The sequence below is a fragment of the Bufo bufo genome, chromosome 2 (assembly GCF_905171765.1).
Source record: "Bufo bufo chromosome 2, aBufBuf1.1, whole genome shotgun sequence".
NCBI lineage: Eukaryota > Metazoa > Chordata > Amphibia > Anura > Bufonidae > Bufo > Bufo bufo.
Genome location: NC_053390.1, coordinates 232,085,336 through 232,111,654, shown reverse-complemented (window position 1 = coordinate 232,111,654; position 26,319 = coordinate 232,085,336). Strand labels below are relative to the sequence as shown.

The 26,319-nt window shown below is 42.8% G+C and overlaps 1 protein-coding gene across 2 annotated transcripts in view; it reads right to left on the bottom strand.

Annotated features, from left to right (window-relative positions):
- Window positions 1-26,319, bottom strand: part of ADGRD1 (adhesion G protein-coupled receptor D1) — a 957,528-nt gene that overhangs the window by 310,149 nt on the left and 621,060 nt on the right. For both annotated transcript variants that reach the window (XM_040416257.1, XM_040416258.1), the window contains one exon: window positions 16,749-16,860. In XM_040416257.1, the coding sequence (XP_040272191.1) occupies window positions 16,749-16,860 (112 nt within the window). The remainder of the gene's footprint in view (window positions 1-16,748; window positions 16,861-26,319) is intronic.

The following is a 26,319-nucleotide window of genomic DNA, read 5'->3' as shown; positions in this document are numbered from 1 at the left end:
ACAAGAGAAATTAGCAAGTAAGAGGTGGTGTAGGGCAAGTGCATATTGCTGTTGTACTTGACCCTAAGTAGTTGCATGTTGCTGGAGAACAAGGTTTGATGACAGGTTTTCTTAAAGGCAGGTACAGTATATTATTTGTCAATCAAACAATTGGTTCATGAAGCTAAACTACATTCCTGTTGCTGCAATTTTGTTGTTGTTGTGGCTGAGTTATTGCATTAAGCCACAATGAGTTATTTCAACTGACTCCTTTAATGACCCATAAATTGGTCATATACTTTCATACAATCGGTTTACATTTTTTAATCTGACATTTAAGGAGCTGCTGTTATCAATCATGCACCATATCCTATGTTGTTAAACAACACATCAAACATATTTAGGTCAATGTTTTGCAAAAGGCTTGGAGAAAAGGTATTTTGTGGTGTTTAAAAGATTTTCTAATAAATAGAGTGGAAAATGTTGGAAGCAGAGTTTCTCTTTAATCGCTTCAGAGAGTTGCCAGTTATTTCTAGCAAGTTTCTTGTTCCCCGTTACAGTAGGAAGAGCAACTCTGGAGCACATGGTGCTGCTCTAGTGAAATTTTATGATTGATATTGAAAAGGGACATTCACAAGTGTATGGACAATATTCATATGTCAGAGACTCCTTTACACTTGCTAGACAAGAGAAATGAGATGGGGCTCAAGACCAAGTCCTATCCTGTTGATGTAGGGAAAGTCAAGTGCCTATTGCAGTTCTACTTGACCCTAAGTAGTTGCATGTTGCTGGAAAACAAGGTTTTCTTAAAGGCAGATACAGTATATTATTTGTCAAACAATTGGTTCATGTAGCTAGAATGCATTCCTGTTGCGTGAAGCCACAACGAGTAATTTCAACTGACTCCTTTGATGACCCATAAATTGGCCATATGCTTTCATACAACAGATAAAACACATTTGGGCCAATGCTTTTCAAAAGGCTTGGAAAAAAAATTATTCTATGTTGTTTAAAAGATGTTCTAATAAATCTAGTGGAAAACATTGGAAGCAAAGTTTCTCTTTAATCGCTTCAGAGAGTGAATCATAGTAATACGGTTATAATGAAGAATTGGGGAATGTAGTGAATTAGTAAAACACTAATAGTGAAAAGTAGCAGCCCTTTATTAGCATGAACTGTCAGTCCAGTATTAGGGCTTTCTATAAAATATTTTTTGTTTATTTTTTATAATATGCATATTATATGTTTTGAAGTTGTATACAAAAAATTGATAAAATATAAAAATATAAAAATAAAATATTTAATGTACACCTCTATTATACTAGGAAAAAATGACAGCATAGGAGTGACAATATGGAAAGACTGGATGATGATAATTATCCTATTTTCTACAAGGCGGGCAATAAATAGAAATGTATTGCAAGGGGTAACTTGTTTCTACAGTTGGTCACATCTTTAAGATTAGTTTTCCATCCTCTACTGGCCGTTCTTATAACATGCTCTGTATATTTGATATGGACATATATGTTGGGATATATGTTCAGAAATATTTAGTTTTTTTCTTAAAATTGTTAAAGGGAAGTCCTAAATCTATAACATCATCAGAACCATTATCTTCTGATCATCTCAATATTACAGCTCCCATTGGCTGGCTAAATTCCCCATTATTATATCATTGCCTAAGGGCTCATGCACATAAACCTATTATAATTTAGTGAATGAGAATGGGATTGAATCATGTCCGTTGACATCAACCAACCATTTTCCAGTGCAACACTTTTCTGATCTCATAGGACAGGATCTGATCCCATTTTTGGCACAGAATATACAGATCCCATAATAAGATGTAAAATGTCTATAAGCACATTATTTGGAAGATATCCAGGAGTCACTGGGTTACCCATGTAGGCACTGTATTAGCCGCCATATTGGTAGTCACTCAGCCCACAAACAAATACATCTACAAAACAACTGAACAGATTTTTTGTATTGTGACAGAAAATCTCATGGATATTTAGAGGTGTTTTCTTTAAAGATTTCGTTTGATCTGTTATTTTATTACCTTCTACGTTCCCATCAATTCATCTATTGTATTTTTAAACTAACAGTGATGTTTGATATCCCTGAGTGGCTGAGTAAGCCGTCATAAGTTATATAAATGACTCTGAAAATATTTAATTTTTGGACCAGACTGATTCACCTACTGTAACACCCACTGGTATCAACAATTCAAGCTAAATTGCTTGGTGATAGCCACTACGTGTTACATTGCCCTTGTCTTTTCTTAGACCCTTCATAGCCTTTATTACTCATCGCAAGTATTTAATTGCATTTAGTGTCCTATTTTTATTTAGAAAGTACAAAGTAGCATTTAGTCTAAAAGATTTGGCAGCACAGAGATGACTCAGACATGGATTTTTTCTCTACAGTACATAAATTTTGCCTTGAAACAGCAATTTCCTCCATCTACTTAACGCAAAATTTGGAAAAATTCCACTGATCATGATATAAATCTCCTTCTGCTATCAATACAAAGCAGCTTTTTTTCCACACATTAACACATTGATATTATCAATGCAATGGAACAGGCAGTTTGTATGACTTACATGGACAGGAGGTTATTTTACGACTGGAGACTAAACCCTTATTGTGAACATATGATACATGTTCATGCGGCGTGTTCTGATTGCTCCATTGTATTCTAATCCTTTGCCTGGTGAACTTGAAAATAATAAATCATATACAATAGTAATGAAATGCAGATGATATAATAATATATTTAATAAAGAGTAACCTTTCCATGATTTACATAATTAGTTTTTTCGAGGCAGCTTAACCCACTCTGCTCCAGTGTCCTTGTAAATGGCTTGAAGAGCCTTTGATTTGACACTGTGTCCAAACAGATAATAGAATACATAAAGCACTTTGTCAAGTACTTTACTTACGGTCCTTACGATGTAACAGTGTATTTTCTTTGATTACTTTCTAAATGCTTCCATAACACTCTTATTGAATATACTTATATCCTATACCACAGAATCTCCCAGCCTTTCAGGTATTCTCAGTGACTGCAGGATGAAAACAGTCTTGTTAAACTGTAGAAAACAAGATTACGTAAAAGCTATGGACACCTTCAAGGCTCCGTGGCGCCATGACCAAGGACTGGACGTTCTGAGTCCTAAACGTATTGGCTATTGTTTGATATTGTACAAGATGTTTTTAACCGTAACTAAAAAAGGAAGATGTTTTATTGAAGTGCTGGATGTATTTTTTTGGTCCAAGATTGTCTAAGGGTAAACAGCCTGAGGTGAGCTGACAATCAATGTTTCTTTTGGAATTGTATTTAAGCATTTTCCCACTGTTAGTGTTCGGCGAGCATTGCGGTGTTTGGCCGAATATCCTGTGTGCTCGAGTGCGATGCTCGAGTCAGTGTATTTAAAGGATAACTGTCACATTTAGACCCTAATTAAAATTTTCATATATGTAGTTACTAATAACATGATATTCCAGAATCAGTTACTATTAGACTGACTTACCCCATATTTAATAAGATTCAGCCCTTAGCAACCAGTCTGCATAAAACTGCAATTTCACTATTCAGTTAAGATGGCCGCCACTGCCCTCACCCTGAGGCTAATCCCGCCTGCCCTCACTACCCACAATGCATTGAGCTCCTCACATGCACTAGCATGTAACAATAGCCCCCCAAAAGTGTCAGTAACCAGAGCACTCCCCCCTAAAGGGTTAATCTCCTGCAGCACAAAGGGTTCTCTTACCACATGTTGCTTTCATTTATACACTGAGCAGACGGCAGATCTCCCTTCCCTGTTGTGCGCTGCTACAACTCTGCATTCTCCAGCTCTGCTGAGTGAGGGAGCGTCTCCCAAGCACAGGGACAGGGAGAAGTGCACACAGCCCAGGTACTGTTATCAGCTGCTGGTGAGGACCTGGCTTTAATCATTTACTTACAGTCCCTGGCTGTCAGTAATCTGACCTTGCACGCAGCCTGCTTCTGCGTGCTCCGTCTATCAACAGATAGACGGACCATGCCTAGCAACCCTATTTTAAGCACAGGTAAAAATAGGCAGTACAGGGAACAGAAATGTGGAATTAAGGGGTAATTGAATACACAGTGAAAAGTTGAAATAGGGCCACCAAGGTGATATTAATCACCACAATCCAATACTCCCAAAAAAATATATATACGACAGTTATCCTTTAAATCTAATTTAAGCCTCTATTTCTGAAAAATTTCTGGCAGGATTCGAACTCACAACCTTCTACATTACAGCCCAGAATGTTAACCACTACACTAAATAGCTGCATGGCCAGTTACAAAAAATAAAAAATAAATAAATATATATATATATATATATATATATATATATATATATATATATGACTTCTGCTGTATAGCAATAATTATACAGCAATTATTCCTGTATAGAAGAAGTCTCTTTTTTTTTTTTTAAGTAACTGGACATGCAGCTCCATGGTGTACTGGTTAAGATTCTTGGCTGTAATGTAGAAGGTTGTAAGTTCGAATCCCACCAGAAACTTTTCAGAAATAGAGGCTAAATTGATTTAAATACACTGGCTGTCCCCAAGCACTGATTCCATATAAAGACATAGCTATATATTGAGTCAGAGCAGGGACTCCTAAGCCGAACTAGAGTCCCGACACCCTCCCCTTTTCAGAGCAGGGGGTGCCTGGTTTAATGCTCGGGTTCTCCCATTGACTTAAATCATGCTCGGGTGCTCTGTAGAGCACACAAGTATCAGGAAGTGTTCTACTCGAGCACCAGAGCACACGAGCACTTTGGTGCTCGACCAACACTACCCACTGTGCTTTCACCTTTAAAATTTCCATATAGTTGAATAGATCATGTGTATTAGTAATGTAATATTATCTTAAATAAAGTCATGTATAATTGCTGAAATGTTTGATGTCCTTGTGTGACTGACTAGGCTGTCATAACTTATATAAATGATTCTGAAAATATCTTATTTTTGGACCAGACTGCTTCACATATCTTTTACACACAGTAACACTCACCAGTAACAACAAATAAAGCAGTGTGGGAGTAAGGCTTAAGGGACAGCTAAATAATCTACTTGGTAAATGAAGCTTATTGCCTCCTAGGTTTGGCAGATAATGAACATTACGACATACAAAACGTTGGCCACAGCTCTCCGAAGCGTTTATTAAATCTCCTCGGATTTTTGATACTTAGTTATGCTACATTTGGCCAGCTGATGACAAATACAATTGGTTTGTGCAACAAACATTTATTTTGGCTTGTTTAGCCAGACATATCTCACAAGTTTTTCTGGTCTTCACTTATTTGCCAGACCATGCATTAAAGAGAAGGAAAAAAAACTTCAAGTTGTACAAACAAAAATTACATTTTTGTAGAATTATTCAGCTTTCTAGTTCTGTTGTTTTAAATGTCAAGTCTTCAGCTCCGTGATACTTTGACATTATGGGTAGGATTATAGAAACTTTAATTACAACCTTCAAGACAATTTGAGATTTGATCTAAAATCTGTCAAACAGAGTAGATGAACTGAAAAACCCTAAATTAAGTTTAAAGTCTACTATGCACCAAGCAAAGTGGCAATAAACCATTTCTGTCTTCTCCTTGGGGTCCTGACAGAGGAAGACCCACTCTGCTATATCTTCCTGGCAGCAGTATTGTCCCCTAAGCCCCCATATGTCTCATCTCTCTAGGGGACTAGCAGGACAGGAGCAGTGAGGATAAGGGAAAGAGCTTCTTCTGCAGGTCTGGCAGAAGGTACAATGGAGTGGGTAAAAGAAGGTGTGATCTCACTGTTTACATGTCGCCAATGGTCATGTGGCTGTAGGCTATATAAAAATGTAAAAAGCGCTATATAAAAATTTAGAATTTCTAAGCACTTTCTTTAGCTTGAGTGCAGCTATGTGGGTTAGGGTTTGTTGTTAGGGATTAGTGGTCAGTGTGTACAGTTAGTTGGATTAGGGTTACTGGGTTAAGGTTCAGCCAAGATTACAATGTATAAATGACACCTTAGCACAAATATAAAGCAAAAGTCCAACTCCCCTGTCGGTAATTTCTGGATACACAGATAACACCTGGATCAGATGTACTAATCTTGACACAAATATATGGAGAAATCCAGCTTCCATCAAAAATACTTAGTTATTATTTATGCAAAAAGATAAAAAGCCATACGCAGAGATAACTCTATCTACGCATTTTGGGTCATTGCATACAAACCGTTACTCATAAAATAATGCTGTACAAGACACAGTACACATATATAGCGTAAAGGAGCCAATCACACTTCTGGTTCTTGTATTATACTACATGTATAATAGATGCAGTGGATACAGATATATAGTATGCACTGATTTATCTGTACACACTGCATCTACGTGTATTATATCTTGTACCTCACATATCAGTACACTACTGTATATACTATATATCTGTACCCACTGCATCTATTATACCATATAATACATGCAATGTCTACTGATAATTAGTACATACAGCCATGAAATGATATTTGAAGTACGACGTATAAAAGATGCAGTGTACAGATATCAGTACACTGCTGTATATACTATATATCTTTACACACTGCCTGAATTATTTCGTATAATAGATGATGTAGGTACAGATATAGGGGGACATCAAAATCACCGGTCTTAGTCCATCTGTGCTGCCGATGGATTCACTAAAGTTATGTGGAGGCGCAGGCCTCTATTTAACTTTGGCGCTTTCTCCAGCAAACCGCGTGAATACTAAAATCTATGCCAGCTCCCTTGGCCTAGATTTAAAGGGTTTGTCCCCTGAAAAATATTCTACAGTTTGCAAACCAGCACCTGGATCTGAACACTTTTATAATTGCATTTAATTAAAAATGTAGCATAGCCACTGAGTTATTCAATAAAATGTATCTGTATGGCGCCACCTACAGTTAGTTTCTTACTTATTTCTTTGACCTGCTCACTGAGATGGCTGCACATGCTCAGTTTCATCTTTTAACTGCCTCCTGAGCTGTGATAGGTAGAGATCCGCCCCCTTAGCTGCAGCAGAAAAGACACTCCCCTTGAGCTGGCAGCTTGATATCAATCTAGCAGAGCAATGAATGGGGAGATCTCTGGATCCATGTGAGGTACAGGGCTTTTTCTAGCTTTGTCGTGTACTATATGATGTCTGATTTTCATTTTTCACATTAGACATGGGATAACCCCTTTAAGCAATTTTCCATGCAAAAAATGGGTGTGCAAAATGATAAATGAGATAGGCCTACCGGCCTGCTCTCTTCCCAGCCAACAACATGCCCCCTTCTTCTTGGCACTCGGGAAAAGTGGCCCAGGCAGCAAAAAGATGCAGATTTTGCCCAAAAAAAAACCTCACATAACAGTATATTGCTGTATATGCTATATGTCAGGTATGACGTATAATAGCAGCAATGTTTACAGATATATGTGGACAGTTATTAATTGTGGTCACAATGTAAGGTGCATGAGGTATTAGGGGCTGTAGTTAGGGTTAGGGTTAAGGTTACACAATTGTCAGTTCAGTTCCTTTACTCTTACATAGACCTGTGAAGATGTCATCACAGATCATTTAGGTTTCTAAGGCTCCGAACTGTAGTAATGATGCAGGGTTCGCAACATCAGTGCAGGTAAAGTCATGTCAGGCTGCTGAGTGCGTCCTGGAATTTTGGCACCCAGGTCAACTGCCCCTGTGCCCCGTCCCATGCTACATTACTGTTTCAAGCAACTTTACATAAAAGACTAGTACATTTATAATATGTCTTATCAGAGAGAAGTGACTTGTTCTCCAGTAATCAGCTGCTTTCTTTTCACTCTTTACTGAACTGAACATTTTCTCTGAACTCTTTCATAAAATGAAGACAGGCTGCCTGCTCACTGAACGAGCAGGTTACATCATCCCATAGAAATCTATAGAGATGAGAGGGGAAATGAGCAGTGAACAGCAGAATAAGACAGAGAGACAGCCATGCATCAGCAGCTAATTGTAAGTGTTATACACTCACCTAAAGAATTATTAGGAATACCTGTTCTATTTCTCATTAATGCAATTATCTAGTCAACCACCATGGCAGTTGCTTCAATACATTTAGGGGGGTGGTCCTGGTCAAGACAATCTCCTGAACTCCAAACTGAATGTCAGAATGGGAAAGAAAGGTGATTTAAGAAATTTTGAGCGTGGCATGGTTGTTGGTGCCAGACGGGCCGGTCTGAGTATTTCACAATCTGCTCAGTTACTGGGATTTTCACGCACAACCATTTCTAGGGTTTACAAAGAATGGTGTGAAAAGGGAAAAACATCCAGTATGCGGCAGTCCTGTGGGCAAAAATGCCTTGTGGATGCTAGTGGTCAGAGGAGAATGGGCCGACTGATTCAAGCTGATAGAAGAGCAACGTTGACTGAAATAACCACTCGTTACAACCGAGGTATGCAGCAAAGCATTTGTGAAGCCACAACACGCACAACCTTGAGGCGGATGGGCTACAACAGCAGAAGACCCTACCGGGTACCACTCATCTCCACTACAAATAGGAAAAAGAGGCTACAATTTGCACGAGCTCACCAAAATTGGAGTGTTGAAGACTGGAAAAATGTTGCCTGGTCTGATGAGTCTCGATTTTTGTTGAGACATTCAAATGAGTCCGAATTTGGCGTAAACAGAATGAGAACATGTAGCCATCCTCTGATGGCTACTTCCAGCAGGATAATGCACCATGTCACAAAGCTCGAATCATTTCAAATTGGTTTCTTGAACATGACAATGAGTTCACTGTACTAAAATGGCCCCCACAGTCACCAGATCTCAACCCAATAGAGCATCTTTGGGATGTGGTGAAACGGGAGCTTCGTGCCCTGGATGTACATCCCTCAAATCTCCATCAACTGCAAGATGCTATCCTATCAATATGGGCCAACATTTCTAAAGAATGCTATTAGCACCTTGTTGAATCAATGCCACGTAGAATTAAGGCAGTTCTGAAGGCAAAAGGGGGTCCAACACCGTATTAGTATGGTGTTCCTAATAATTCTTTAGGTGAGTGTATGCCACCCAAGTGCTTTATTGTATACTATATTTTCCTACTGTATATTGAGATTCTGAGTAAGTGAAAGAGCGTTAGGTGCAGAATCCTCTGTTTCCATATGTTGTCTATAGACAGACATCATTATAGCTTGTCTCTACCCATTAGCAGAAACAACTGAGCATGAGGAGGTGTAGGAAGCAGAGAGGGAAACTGCTAAAAAAAAGTCATAATACTCATCAGATATAGTGATGTCACTACACATATTACAGTTTATTCTGAAAAGTTGTCTGAAAAGACAGGTATGTTTTAGGAAACTTTAGATTTTGACATAAAAATATTAGTGCCTTTCCTTTCCTTCCTATTCAGGTATAGTACGTGTGGCGAGAGAGGGAGAGGCGCTCATAGGGTATTGAGAGTTTAAAAGGGTAATTTAAAACAAAAAGATGGCAGGTTGTCAATTTTTGGTGCTCACCTTTTTATGTGTTGCATCAAAGGGCACACTATTCGTGCTGGTGGTAGGTCGGTGCTGCCGGTACCTTTCAATCCTCGTAAGTGGAGTCGCCTGATCTCCAGAGGAGTGATGTAGTATTCAGTGGGGGGATATATACTAGGTAAGTACAGATGCGGTACCTTCTTAGCGCAAATCACGACTTCACTGGATGTTGGTATTAATAATATTTTATTTGATGATGTCAAGTCAGAGGTTTTTGTGATCGTTAATAAACCATAGGTTTTTGTGATCATTAAAGCACCTGGTGTCAACGATGCGAGCGGCGTGGATGGTGTCTCAGCACACGAGGAGAACGCCGACTTGTCAACAAGTCAGCGTTCTCCTCGTGTGCTGAGGCACCAGCAGCGCCGCTCGCATCGTTGACACCAGGTGCTTTAACGACCACAAAAACCTATGGTTTATTAACGATCACAAAAACCTCTGACTTGACAAAGGGGTCAGAAGTACCCCAAAATGCGTTGTCACTTATCATCAAATAAAATATTATTAATACCAACATCCTATTCAGATGTGTCATTCAGTCACCTTTCCCATCTTCTTTGGGAGATATCTTTTGCTCCAAGCTGTAAGCCTACGTATATATCTTTCAAATTGAAAGTACTCATTTCCCCTAATAGGAACTTCTACAATATCTGGGGGTTTATGTGACTTCCATTCGCAGTAACTGAACAAAGCGCAGTGTCCGGAATGCATGCCACAACCCAACATCTCTCCCTTAGAATTTGCTCCATTGCGATATTCAGTATTTCTCACGTGAGATCAACTTATATACCCCCTTCCAGAAGCTTCCGAAGCATGTGGAGCAGATCACCCAATTCCCCACATTCCCTCCAGAAAAGTTCTAAGGCTTGTGGATTAATCCTCACCATTCATATATGGGTATGATATGCCAACATATGATTTATTTTTTTACTATAGCAATGTGGTAGATGCAAATAGTGTTTTTACAAATCCAGACATTCTCCGCATCTCATTCCTTTTGTGTGAGTTCTTTCTCAATATTCCTTTGCCATTCAAGCATATATGGTAATTTGGGATCCGAATAACCTTGATATAACACACTGTATATCAGAGATTCTTAATTTTAGCAATACTACAATGAGACATATTCCACCTATGCAGATTGTTAAGTATATCATTAGTGATGAGTGAGCATGCTCGGCCAAATACCTGTTCGGCTCGAGCATCGCTATGCTCGACACATGGCGGCACTCGGCCGAGTACCACATGTACCACTATTACATTTGGCCCAGCAAGCTTGAAGAGGGACCTGAGATATTGTGCCCCGATTCCCAACCTCTTGAGCCTTCACAATATCACGAAAATGACAGTGGTGAACGGCAATCATTCGTTCACGACATGGATGATGATGAGACACAGTTGTCAATCACTGAGGTTGTGGTTAGGTCAAGTCAGGAGGATGAGCAGAGTGAGGAAGTGGAAGAGGAGGTGGTTGGCGATGAGGTCACTGACCCAACATGGTAAGGTGAAAAGCCGAGCGAGGACAGCAGTACAGAGGGGGAGGGATCCGCAGCACAGCAACAGGCTGGAAGAGGCAATAGGGTTGCAAAAGGGAGAAGTCGGCCCACACCAAACAGGCCTGTAACCGTTACACCGAGCACCCCCATGCATAAATCTACTTTGCCAAGGGGTAGGTGTTCCACAGTATGGCGCTTTTTTGAGAAAAGGGCAGACAACAAAAGAGTGGTAATTTGCAACCTGTGCTGTACCAAAATGAGCTGTGGCGTGAACACTAGCAACCTCACCACCACCAGCATGATCCGCCACATGGAATCCAAGCACCCTTACAAGTGGGCCGAATGCCTGGGTCCACAATCTAGGTCTGCGGGTCACACCACTGCCTCCTCTTCCCCTGTGTTACGCCCTACTGTCCAATCCCCTGTCGAAGGGGTGCCCCTCGCCCTGCATCTGGACCTTCGCATGAACCATCAGCAATAACATCCACTTCCCTGTCCCAGCACAGCGTCCAAATGTCCATAACACAGTAATTTGAACGCAAGTGCAAATACCCACCCACAGGCCATAGCACTAAATGCACAACTTTCGAAATTACTGGCCCTTGAAATGTTGCCATTTAGGCTTGTGGACACTGAGGTCTTCCGCAGCCTGATGTCGGCGGCCATCCCTCGGTATGCTGTCCCCAGGCCACTATTTTTCAAGGTGTGCCATGCCCGACTTACACCAGCATGTGTCGCAGAACATCACCCGTGCCCTGACCAACGCAGTTACTGGGAAGATCCACTTAACCATCGACACATGGACAAGTGCTGGTGGCCAGGGATGCTACATTTCCCTGACCGTACACTGGGTGAATGTTGTGTAGGCTGGGAGTGAGTCGTACCCTGGGATGGCCCAGGATTGCGTGTCCTACATCCATCAGGGTCTCCGCCAGCAGCTATGTTACTGGCTCCAACCCCCACTTCTCCTCCTCTGCTGCCTCCTCCTCCACTTTCACCGCCAGCAGCAGTCAGCCATCAGTTGGTAGCTGGAAGCAGTGTAGCACTGCTTTGGGTAAGCATCAACAGGCCGTGCTGAAGTTGATCTGTTTAGGGGACAAACAGCACACCGCCACAGAGCTATGGCAGGGTATAAGGGACCAGACCGAGCTGTGTATCTCGCCACTCAACCTACAACCAGGCATGGTTGTGTCGGACAATGGCCGTAACTTGGTGGCGGCTTTGGAGCTTGGCAACCTGACACACATCCCATGTCTAGCCCACGTCTTAAACTTAGTGGTTCAGCAGTTTATCAAAACCTACCCCAATCTACCAGAGCCTCTAGTGAAGGTGCATCGCGTGTGTGCCCATTTCCACAAGTCGTCCACAGCTTCAGCCGGTCTGTCAATGCTGCAGCAGCACTTGCGGCTTCCAGCTCACCGACTGCTGTGCGACTCGAGCCTGCACTGGAACTCTACGTTCCACATGTTGGCCAGGCTTTGTGAGCAGCAGAGGGCAGTTGTGGAATACCAGCTGCAACATGGTCTTCGCCTGCCACTATTCACAAGCGAGGAGTGGGCATTAAAGTCAGACCTCTGTGAGGTTTTAAAAAACTTTGATGAATCCACACAGATGGTTAGTGGCGATAACACTGTTATCAGCGTAACCATCCCACTGCTGTGTCGCTGCTCACAATTAAGGATGACGCTTTGAATGTGGCAGACGAGGAAATGGGGGAGGACATTACACAGGGTAATAGCCCGACCACCCACAGTTCATCTTCTCAGCACGAATTGGACCATAAAGAGGACTAGTACTGCTACAGAGGGTAGTACCTATGGAACTTTAATTCCATCTTTTCAGTGTGGATGGGCAGAAGAGGAGGATGAGGAGATGGAGAGTCATCTTGATGTCGACATAGACGTCTTACCTTTTGGTACTCTTGCACACATGGCTGACTTCATGTTAGGCTGCCATTCCAGTGACCCTCGCATTATACACATTTTAGATAACACGGATTACTGGGTGTTCACCCTTCTCGACCCCCGCTACAAAGAGAACTTATCATCTCTTATTCCTCTGGTGGAGAGGACGAGCAAAATGGTACAATACCAGGAGATCCTTTTTGGAAATTTGCTTCAACATTTTCCATCTGACAACGCCGGCGGCAGAGTCCGTACTTCCTTGGCCAACTGAGGAGGAAAGACAAGGGGAACACACAGCAGTCCCAACAGAGGCAGGGCAACACTCTCTAAAGCCTGGGACAGTTTCATGACACCCCGTAAGCCCCCTTACCCTGATGTGCGGCCTACTTCCACAAAGAGAGAAAAATTTTGGAAGATGGTGAAGGAGTACATAGTAGACCGTGTCAGCATCCTCAATGATCCCTCAGTGCCTTACAACTACAGGGTGTCCAAGCTGGACACGTGGCACAAACTGGCGCTCTACGTCTTGGAGGTGCTGGCCTGCCCTGCCGCCAGCGTTTTGTCTGAGCGTGTATTTAGTGCTGCTAGTGGCATTATAACAGATAAGTGGATTCTCCTGTCAACTGAAAATGCTGACAGGTTGACTCTTATAAAAATGAACAAGGCCTGGATTGACCATGACTTCTCGACTCCACCAGAGGAATACTGATGAACATAAGGGCACTTTACATGTGTTGTTTTTAATGTAGTTAATAGACTTTATTCCCATGCACCCTTCCACCACAAACAAGGGTATATGGCTGAATCCTTTTCTCATCTTCCTCCTCCTCTTCCATCATATTAACATGTATTGCTTATTCGTCACATATAATGCCCTTGCATATATGGCCTTTGAATATATTTTTTTATAGGGTCCGCTCACCAGCAGGCCCTCAGATCTAATTTTTTAAAGGGTCCACTCACAAGCAGGCCCTCACATCAAATTTTTTAGAGGGTCTGCTCACAAGCAGGCCCTCACATCCAATTTTTTAGAGGGTCCACTCACCAGCAGGCCCTCACATCTAATTTTTTAGAGGGTCCACTCACCAGCAGGCCCTCACATCAAATTTTTCACAAGGTCCGCTCACCAGCAGGCCCTCACATCAAATTTTTTACTGGGTCCGCTCACCTGCAGGCCCGCAACTCAAATCTTTTACAGTGTCAGCTCACCTGCAGGCCCAAACCTAAAATCTTTTTCAGGGTCAGCTCACCTGCAGGCCCTCAACTCAATGTGAATGAGGCCCTCCTTTATGTGATATACAGGTTGTATCGGAGTGGCTCTTCCTTTCGATTTTTTACTTTGGTTTTGTGCGTAAAACCTTAATTATATTGAGGGCCTGGAGAACAGTTTAAGGCCTTTTAAGCTGCAGCAGCATGGTGATAAAAATGAGTGGCAAGGTGACATGGTGTGGAGATAGCAGCACGAGGAGGCCACATAGTGTCACAATGACTGAGTCTGGATAAAAGACTGAGGCCACAGATTGTTTAGAAACATGCAGATGGAAACAATCTGTGGAGCTGTATTACGGTCATCTGCAGATTAATGCAGACCAGGGCCGTAGCTATAGGGGAGTTGTAGAAGGGGACGTCTCTAACCTCCACTCGAACCACAAGTGGGGTGGTGGGAGAGAGAGTGAAAGGGGTGCACAATAGGATAGTACGTTCAAATAAATTAAATTATTGAAAAGAAAGAGCAAGGCTCACCTTATTGAGTTGTGCTACAGATAGGCACAACTCTATTGTAGATAGGAATGGAGTAAAATCCAATTCCACAGGGCTGCCGCCGCAGGTAATATCTCTCCTGGAAAGGGGGTCCAATCCTCCAGAGAGTGCTTGTCGAGAAGAAAAGATGCTGCAATGGCGCAAATCCACTGGTGGGAACGGACATGAAACTTTGATCTGGATATTCCTTTTTCTATTTAAAGAGAGTGCATAGCCATGTAAACAACGTGTTTCGGGGACTAATAGTTCCCCTTCATCAGGGTCCCCGAAACGCGTTGTTTACATGGCTATGCACATTCTTTAAATAAAAAATGGAATATCCAGATCGAAGTTTCATGTCCGTTTCCACCAGTGGATTTGCGCCATTGCAGTAGCTATAGGGGAAGCAGGGGAAGCTGCAGATTTGGGGACCTGACCCAGAAGGGGCCCATCCAGGAGGAGGAGAATTAAAGGATTTGGTCAGAGCCCCCTCAACAGTATAACACAATGATGCCGCTCTCTGGACGCTCACCTTCATTCTAGCTACCCCACCGCTGGTACAGCCATGCAGTTCTCTTTATCAGAAGACACATGAGCGGTCTATTGACCGCAATCCTGTTTATTTATTTTTCTATGTGAAGCTATATTTGGAGACTGGTATCTATTCTATAGCGTATGAAGGATAATGACATTCACTCATTGTATATTATGTGAGTTGGAATTAGTGAGATTCGCGGTATGTGACATCGACAATTTCATATACACGACTCTGAGGGGGTAATGATTAGCGGAGTATCTCCACTTTACCTATGCAACAAACAGGATTGTATAATGGTGATCATGAAGTATCTTCTCAGATGGATGTGACCGCTGGATATACCATAATATCGATATTTAATCCAGAGAGTCACAATTTAATAAACTGATGGTATTATTGCATTATCAGTATTGGACTGGCTGCTTGAATTTTAGTATTTTTCTAATTGGCTATACCCATTTGTGGGTTGATGTATCAGATTCTGATCTAAGACTTATATGTTATTTTATGTTGTGATGTATTGTATACCCATTATCTCTCCCCTGATGAACCTTTATTAGGGGAAACGCGTTGGAAGGTTTTAGTGATTTTTGAGGGCGTTAGGGCAGGCACGGGACCACAGGCCACCCACCATCAGGGTGTTCCTGTGGGTTAAGGCTTTAGAGAGGGTCCCCGTAGGGATAGAGTGGTTCCCTCGCGTATCCTCTCTAATTTCATCTAGCCCCTCCTCTCAGATATTGTCTGACATATCTGTTTGTCTATATCTTTTTTATTGTGTGTGCAAAGTGGGTGGATTATTTAATATATTGAATAATAAAAGTTATGTTTTATTCATGCTCACTGTGATTCGATGTTTATACTGCATGAATTTACAATTACAATTGAGGTTATTTTTGTGCAATTTTAACTAGGGAACAATTCTACTTCGAACCCATTAGTAGACCACCAAGTTCCTTGTATAAGGTTTTCAGGCAACAATATGGTGCATTTGCAGGTGGAAGAAGGGCAACAGAGGAATTTGGAGAATATGATCTAACATTAGTAAAACCTAATTATCCCAACCAAAGACACTGTAAATGCCTGTGTTCAATGGCATAGCACAGTATCAAGCATGTTGAAGAACTCAGACTCTTTAAAAAAAAACTTCCTACAAACTTAAAAATGCAATTGCCACACTAATCTTTCTCCTGATTCCTCTTCCTTCATATTTTATCCAAGAGGTACTGTATGTCTGACTTAGGTTGAATAAAAAAGCAGAGGTCTGAGTGCTGAGATTCCATTGATTACTAGAATGAAGAAGGCAGAATCACTCAGTTGAGTTTCATTTTGCGAACTGAAGACAGGCTCCGTAGAAAGTCTATGAGCCTGACTTCTGCCTCCTCATTTAACAATCAGTGAGGGTGTAGGCACCCAGACCCCCACCAATTAAAGCTTTGTGACAGGTCAAAGGTTTTTTCAACTGATATTTACACTAAAAGCAATAATTGTATCAGATCTTTAGATAATATTGTTCTAATTATTTACTCACCGTTCCAGGAACAAAGCGAAAGCTGATAAGGAGCAGGATCTGTGCAACCAATATTGCGAATGAGAGGTTGGCGTGGATATGATATCGTTGATTTCTGATTGTGCTCACTGAGCTATGAAATAAAACATAAATAAAGGAAATTAAGAGTCAGTACTAATTGCAGAACATTCTAAATATTAAGATGAGCTAAAAGTTTCTGAGGTGTTTAAAAATAAAATAAAATGTCGGAGTTAGATGGTGGCTTATCATTCCCTTTCTTTCAAGGATATTATTTATGTGCACAGATTCAGCGTTGTTGTAACGCTAAAGAGAGTTTACTTGTACGATACTTGATAAAGGTCATGGATAAACCAATAGACAATATTTTCACATTTTTGGAATCAGGGTATATGGGATTGAGGAGGTCTCTGCCGATCCCTTGCTCCCTACAGAGTGCTTGGAATAAGCTTAAGGAGATTCTTAAAGGGTTTCTATCACTTGGTATGACATAATTAGCTCTCAGACTCTAGCGATCTGCTAGTGTCTGCTCTGGCCAACTATCCTACTATAATCACTTGTGGGGCAGCGGTTTTGCTAAAAAACTAACTTTTATAAATATGCTAATGAGCCTCTAGGTGCTATGTGGGCGTCATTAGCACCTAGAGGCTCCGTCTACCTTCATACACAGCCACCGCCCAGCGTGTCCCTCCAGCCCGCCCATGTCCTCCTCCGTGTGACGCAGCGGACGAGTTCTCGCGCATGCGCCGTGCGCGGCTGTATTCGGCGCATTTGAGATCTCAGCTCGGAGCGGTCAGACATTCAATGCGCATGCGCCGAATACAGCCGCGCATGCGCATTAAATGTCTGACCGCTCCGAGCTGAGATCTCAAATGCGCCGAATACAGCCGCGCACGGCGCATGCGCGAGAACTCGTCCGCTGCGTCACACGGAGGAGGACATGGGCGGGCTGGAGGGACGCGCTGGGCGGTGGCTGTGTATGAAGGTAGACGGAGCCTCTAGGTGCTAATGACGCCCACATAGCACCTAGAGGCTCATTAGCATATTTATAAAAGTTAGTTTTTTAGCAAAACCGCTGCCCCACAAGTGATTATAGTAGGATGGTTGGCCAGAGCAGACACTAGCAGATCGCTAGTGTCTGACAGCTAATTATGTCATACGAAGTGATAGAAACCCTTTAAAGTTTCTTGTCCTTTTGCTTTCACCCCTCTGTGGGAGAATGGGGGCCTGGTGGAATTCTTCAAAACCACAGATTTTGTTTACTGGTCACGTAAGGGTGTCATGAATGTGTCTCACCTTTTTTCTACGGGACATTTTAAATCCTTTAGAGAGTTTAGATTGACCGATAGTTCACCATTAGATTTGTTTATGTATGCACGTTTAAAACACACATTTGAGGCCTCTAGGAATAAAGGCTATATTTTTCCACGGGAAAATTTCTTTTTTGATTATTGTTATGCCCAGAAGGAAGTGAAGGTTAAGATATCTAGAATATATGGTAAACTCCGAATGGCATTGGCAACTGTGACACCTTTTAAAAGCCCCAGTAAGTGGGAGCAAGAGCTGAACTGCTCTCCACTACAGTGGACCAGTATCTATAGGAATGTGAGAAGGGCTACAGTTTTCAATGCTCATAGACTGGTCCAATTTAAGATCCTTCATCGACTGTATTACACGCCAAAAATGCAGGCGAAATTCCTCCAAAATAAGGGCCGGGACTGCTGTTGTCCTAAATGTGGATATGTGACCGTGGATTTTGTTCATCTACTCTGGAGCTGTAGTAAATTACAAAATTATTGGGAACAGGTTTTTGTAGCCTTACAAAAGGAGTCCTCTATGACATTCAACCTGGGGTTGTTGACAGTCATATTGGGACACTATGCTCCAGAAATGGAAATCCCGCCCCGGGTCCGACAGATCTGGATGAGGGGCCTCATGGTGGCAAAAGTTATTCTAGTCAAACACTGGGGCTCTGCCTCCCCGCCCTCGACAAATGAGTGGACTCTGTACCTTCAACAAATTCGAATGTTTGAGGATATTGAAAGGAGACGGAGAGCGGCACGCATGACTGGTTAGATATAACTAATATTGTTAATATGGATATATAAGATTGAGCAGCTGTGACGACAGCCAAATGGGGGTGGGGGTGGGCTGGGGATAGTATAATCCTACTTTGTTTACAAGCTGCGAATTTATAGTGTTGTTTGTAGTTTACGTAGGGATCATCCGTTCTTTTTTACAGGGTAGCTGACTGTTGTTGACAGGTGGCTATCCTGTTTGGATTGTTTTATACACTATGACTGCACTGCTTATTTATATTGCTGTGAAATTTCTAAAATAAAAATAAATATTTAACAAAAAATAAATAAAAAATGAACTGTGAAATGGATAGAGACAATGTAGTGATTAAACTTTACTCTTCTTCCTGACTCCTTGGAGACAGCCAATCAGAAATGACTATACAAGCAAGAGAAACATTCAGTATCAAGATGGAAAGGGCTTTAAGGTCATATCTTTATCTATTATCTTAATTGTGCTTCATTGTTTAGTCTTTATCTATCTGCCTTGATTGACAGCTCTGTACGGTCTTCTGAAAATGGTTAAAGGACTTGTTTAGTGAAAATGAAGAGATAAAACAGAGAACTGGAATATTGTACATTTGTAGTAGGTATCTCACCCAGCTAAAGGTCCCTGAAGGAGATGGATACATTTCCATGCAGCGATTTTCTCCACAGTACGTGGAGGAATGATCACTAATGCCATCGCTCATCCCCCATAAAGACTTGTTTGCCAGAAGTAGAGCGTGTCTACTAGCGATGAGCGAATTTCATATTTTGAAGTTCGTGTGCGGGTTTAAGTTGTGGTATTTACTGAATTGCATTATGGATCCTGTTACCATGGGCCTTTAGAGGCATTCCATTATTTATTCCATCATAATAAAGGTCTATGGCCTCCATAACGGATCCGTCCGATTTACGTTATGCTGGTGTCCTTTTCTGCATAACGTAAACCGGACGGATCTGTTATGCAGGCCATAGACTTCTATTATGACAAAATGATTAACGTAATGCCTCTAAAGGCATTGCGTTATGCATTCCATCATAGAATTGCGTTATGGTCCATGGTAACGGAATCCATAACGCAATTCAGTAAATACCACAACACGAACCCGCACACGAACTTCAAAATATGAAATTCTCTCATCCCTAGTGTCTACACAAACAATTCAATTACCCAAAGAACAGCCGTTTCACTCATTCATCATATGTAAAAACAGCTCTTATGTGATGAATGAGAGTTGCTCCATACTTAAAAATGAAAAACCAAATTAGGATTAGCCACCTTCATAGACAAAGGCAGTAGAGAGACTTTTCTTCTGTAGAAGAGCTATTTTACATTATTATTTATTTCAATGTGACATTAATTCCAGGGTTCTGAAGATCTAAAAAGGGGTATACATACATACAATATGAAGCAAAGCAAGTACAATGAACATGAACCTTTTAACAGACAGGTAGAGAGGACTCTGCCCGCAAAGGCTTACAATCTACAAGGAAAGGGGGGAGGTGACAGTAGATGAGTGTTGAAGTCACTCATATAGTAGTGTAGTGGCAGCAGGGTTTTTGTAGACTGTAAGCTTTGCTGGCAAGGTGGGTTTTCAGATTTGGATATAGCAGAACAGTCCATTGTGCTTGGGTAGTGAGTTCCAGAGTTTGGGATTAGTGTTGGGCGCGAATATTTGAATAGCGAATATTACTATATATTTGTAATTTTGAATATTCTAGATTTTTTTTTCATCAGTAACCTCCCTTCTTGCTTGTTGGCCAATGAGAAGGCTGCAATGTCTTTGTATGAGCTTAACAACATCCCTAGCAACCAATAGGAAAGTTGCCTACCCCTTACTATATAAGCAGCCCTTGTATGCAGTATTTTGCAGATCTGAGAGAGATAGCAGTGTTATTGCTGTGCTCTCTGCTTTCCTGTGTCATTACATTAGATGGTTAGTTAGCTTATATATATATATAATACAGATAGTTAGTGGGAGATAGTCAGTGTAGGTTAGATAGTGATAGTGTAGCCGAGTTCTGCTGTCCATACATACAGACATAGTGCTGTGATGTCACAAGTTCACAACAATACTTAGTGTACCAATCAGAAATATGTAGACCTGCTAAAATGTGAAGTTGCACGTATTGCACCAAAATATTTGCATCATTAGTGCCAATTTGCGCAATCGCAAATATATTGGAGCCCTCTATTTGGATATAAAGCTATTGTAATGTTCTGCCGTGCCAACCATTTTCTCCAGTCTCAGGAAACTTCTAGCAGCTTGAAAAATGTAGCTAAAGTGACTCACGCCTGTATTTTGTGCGCATAACGCAAATATTACAATGCCGATTTTTTCGGGATCAAGAAAATAATCTTGAATTCGCGAATATATGACGAATATTCTACCAAATATTTGCGAAATATCGCAAATTCGAATATAACCCCTGCCGTTCATCACTATTTGGGAGATGCATGTGAGAAATCTTGTAGACACTTGTGGCAGGAACAGACAAGAGGAGAACAAAGAAGGAGATCCTGTGAGGATCACAGATTACATGTGGGGATGTATGGGTCAGAATTGTAAGGAGGGGACAGATTTATGGACAGCCTTCATCTTGCCATTGACGAAATGCAAACTTAAGTACATAATATATATGAACTACCCACGATATGTGCTGGTTCAAAGCTTTGATCATCTCAAAGCGAGATATCATTAAGCTCCCCTCATATGCCTGTTTTAGACTATTTCTACTTGTAATACCCATAAAATAGCAGTTCTGAATTTATGAATTGAATCATTCCTTTGTTATTCCTTCTGGAATTGTACAGAATAACTTGACAACAGGGTGTTAAAATGGGGCATGACCCTACACAGTCCGATACTGTCCATTCGGTGCTAACAGTGCAACCCTGTTGATATTTTAGTATTTAAAGAAGTTATCCCATGACTAATGTAAAAAATTAAAATCAGACATTATATAGTACATGACAATCTCTTTCTAACAAAGTGAGAACCAGCCCTGTACCTCACACGGATCCAGAGATCTCCCAATTCATTGCTCTGATAGATTTATATGAAGCTGACAGGAGGAGTGTCCATTCTGCTGCAGCTCTCTCCCTGTTACAGCTCAGGAGGATGACACTGAGCATGTGCGGCCTTCTCAGTGAGCAGGACAAAGACATAAGGAAAAGAACAAACAGCAGGCGGTGCTATACAGATACATTTTATTTAATAACAGTGGCTATACAAAATGTTTAATTGCATACAATTACAAAAGTATTTGGATCCAGGTGCTGGTTTGAAAGCTGTAGAATATTTTTCGTGGGCAACCTCTTTAAATATACATTGGTTTACCAAGTTAGCATGTAGAAAATGTGTTCCACATAAAAACTTACAGATTACCTGTCACCTCTCCTGACATGTCAGTTTTAGTAACTACTTGCATTCCACATGTAATACTAAGGCCTCCTGCACACGAACGTTGTGTGCACCCGTGGCCGTTGTGCCGTTTTCCGTTTTTTTTTGCGGACCCATTGACTTTCAATGGGTCCGTGGAAAAAACGGAAAATGCACCGTTTTGCAGCCGCATCCGTGATCCGTGTTTCATGGCCGTGAAAAAAATATGACCTGTCCTATTTTTTTCACGGCCAACGGTTCACGGACCCATTCAAGTCAATGGGTCCGTGAAAGAACACGGATGCACACAAGATTGGCATCCGTGTCCGTGATCCGTGGCCGTAGGTTAGTTTTTATACAGACGGATCCGAAGATCCTTGGATACGTAGAACTACAGGTAACAGCACTCTGCTAGTCAATTGCGCAAAGATATAAGCAAACACTAAAAGAATAAATGCTTGGGGGTCATACTTACTGCAAATGCAGCTAGAAGCTTTTTGCGAATATAATTGATCAAAAATATTTCGGGCCCATCTACCGGTCGTCAAGGTCGCTTCTAATCAGATGGGTCCTACTCTGACATGCCTCTCCTGGGCTTACAGCCTACAATCTGGGCAAAGTAGTACCAAGCTGCATCCTACACATGCCTCTCCCAGGTTGTGAGCCTGCAGTATGGGCTGGGTAGAATACAGCTGTACAAGCTATCTAATTAAAAGCACATGGTAAATGGGCTGGTGGTGCACGGTTCAATCTCACCACCAGGGGGAGCCACTCCCCTAGTGGCAGTGACAATGGGGAAAAAATAAACGAACCAGCACCTCCACAATAAGTGAATATAAGAACGCAGGTGCACGCTACCTTGGCTAAAACACACTTGGATACGTAGAACTACAGGTAACAGCACTCTGCTAGTCAATTGCGCAAAGATATAAGCAAACACTAAAAGAATAAATGCTTGGGGGTCATACTTACTGCAAATGCAGCTAGAAGCTTTTTGCGAATATAATTGATCAAAAATATTTCGGGCCCATCTACCGGTCGTCAAGGTCGCTTCTAATCAGATGGGTCCTACTCTGACATGCCTCTCCTGGGCTTACAGCCTACAATCTGGGCAAAGTAGTACCAAGCTGCATCCTACACATGCCTCTCCCAGGTTGTGAGCCTGCAGTATGGGCTGGGTAGAATACAGCTGTACAAGCTATCTAATTAAAAGCACATGGTAAATGGGCTGGTGGTGCACGGTTCAATCTCACCACCAGGGGGAGCCACTCCCCTAGTGGCAGTGACAATGGGGAAAAAATAAACGAACCAGCACCTCCACAATAAGTGAATATAAGAACGCAGGTGCACGCTACCTTGGCTAAAACACACTTGGATACGTAGAACTACAGGTAACAGCACTCTGCTAGTCAATTGCGCAAAGATATAAGCAAACACTAAAAGAATAAATGCTTGGGGGTCATACTTACTGCGAAGATCCGTCTGCATAAAGCTTTTTCAAAGCTGAGTTTTCACTTCGTGAAAACTCAGAACCGACAGTATATTCTAACACAGAAGCGTTCCCATGGTGATGGGGACGCTTCTAGTTAGAATACACTACAAACTGTGTACAAGACTGCCCCCTGCTGCCTGGCAGCACCCGATCTCTTACAGGGGGCCGTGATCAGCACAATTAACCCCTTCAGGTGCGGCACCTGAAAGGGTTAATTGTACTATCATATCCCCCTGTAAGAGATCAGGGCTGCCAGGCAGCAGGGGGCAGACCCCCCCCCCTCCCCAGTTTGAATATCATTGGTGGCCAGTGCGGCCCCCCCCCTCCCTCTATTGTAATTATTCGTTGGTGGCACAGTGTGCGCCCCCCCCTCCCTCCCTCTATTGTAATAATTCGTTGGTGGCACAGTGTGCGCCCCCCATCGGCCCCCCCCTCCCTCTATAGCAGACCTGGGCAAACTACGGCCCGCGGGCCGTATACGGCCCGGCGGACCTTTTAATCCGGCCCCCGGGCGGAGCCAGAGGCGTGCCAAGCAACGATACCCCTCCTCCGCGAATGAAGAGGACTTCCGACTCGGCGTGCTGCGTGTGGCATGGCGCGGTGGCAGGGAGGCAGCGTCAGCGGCAGTACTGTCTAGGTAAGACACAGCAGGGGGGGGGGTGCCTCGTGCGAGCCGTACCCGGGACCCGGCCGGCCGCAATTATTCCCTTCTCTGTAACAGCGCAGCGCCCGCGGCTCTCATAGTATCGGCTGTGACTGTCTGACACTGACAGTCACAGAGCCGACAAGCATGAAGCTGCGGCCGCCTCCCCCTGTGCTGTGTGTAGTCAGTGTGACTAACACATGGCTGATCATCTCTGAGCATTACGTTTCTAAAGGCAAGGGGGGGGGGAGGGGTGTGTACTATTGTAAGGGGGGGGGGTGTTCTGTATATGATGGGGGGGCCGGGGGGGTGTTCTGTACACAAGGGGACAATGGCTGGATTCACAGGGGACAATGGCTGGATTCACAGGGGACAATGGCTGGATTCACAGGGGACAATGGCTGGATTCACAGGGGGACAATGGCTGGATTCACAGGGGACAATGGCTGGATTCACATGGGGACAATGGCTGGATTCACAGTGGGACAATTGCTGGATTCACAGGGGGACAATGGCTGGATTCACAGGGGACAATGGCTGGATTCACATGGGGACAATGGCTGGATTCACAGTGGGACAATTGCTGGATTCACAGGGGGACAATGGCTGGATTCACAGGGGGACAATGGCTGGATTCACAGGGGACAATGGCTGGATTCACAGGGGACAATGGCTGGATTCACAGGGGACAATGGCTGGATTCACAGGGGGACAATGGCTGGATTCACAGGGGGACAATGGCTGGATTCACAGGGGGACAATGGCTGGATTCACAGGGGACAATGGCTGGATTCACAGGGGACAATGGCTGGATTCACAGGGGACAATGGCTGGATTCACAGGGGGACAATGGCTGGATTCACAGGGGGACAATGGCTGGATTCACAGGGGGACAATGGCTGGATTCACAGGGGACAATGGCTGGATTCACAGGGGACAATGGCTGGATTCACAGGGGACAATGGCTGGATTCACAGGGGACAATGGCTGGATTCACAGGGGACAATGGCTGGATTCACAGGGGACAATGGCTGGATTCACAGGGGACAATGGCTGGATTCACAGGGGACAATGGCTGGATTCACAGGGGGACAATGGCTGGATTCACAGGGGGACAATGGCTGGATTCACAGGGGACAATGGCTGGATTCACAGGGGACAATGGCTGGATTCACAGGGGATAATGGCTGGATTCACAGGGGATAATGGCTGGATTCACAGGGGACAATGGCTGGATTCACAGGGGACAATGGCTGGATTCACATTGGACAATGGCTGGATTCACAGGGGACAATGGCTGGATTCACAGGGGACAATGGCTGGATTCACAGGGGACAATGGCTGGATTCACAGGGGACAATGGCTGGATTCACAGGGGACAATGGCTGGATTCACAGGGGGACAATGGCTTTCACTAATATGAGTCACAAATAGTGAAAAATGTTCATTGTTTTGGGAAATTTTGTTTAATAAATTTAAATTTTTTTCTTGTAAGGCAACCTCACTTTTTCATTGTTTAACTATAACAAGTACTCGTACCAGTTGTCCAACAATGATATTTACTGCTTTTTATAAAGAAATACAATTGATTTTATGCAGTATTGAGTTTAGCCTTTTGGCCCGGCCCTCCAAAATATTTTCAGTTTCTCATGTGGCCCCATCGAAAAAATAATTGCCCACCCCTGCTCTATAGCATTAACAACATTGGTGGCCAGTGTGCAGCCTCCCATCTCCCCCCCCCCCCCCATCATTGGTGGCAGCGGAGTTCCGATCGGAGTCCCAGTTTAATCGCTGGGGCTCCGATCGGTAACCATGGCAACCAGGACGCTGGTTGCCATGGTTACTTAGCAATAGTACAATAGTAGAAGATTCATACTTACCGGCTGCTGCGATGTTCGTGTCCGGCCGGGAGCTCCACCTACTGGTAAGTGTCATTGCTAAATGAACTGTCACTTACCAGTAGAAGGAGCTCCCGGCCGGAAGCAGACATCGC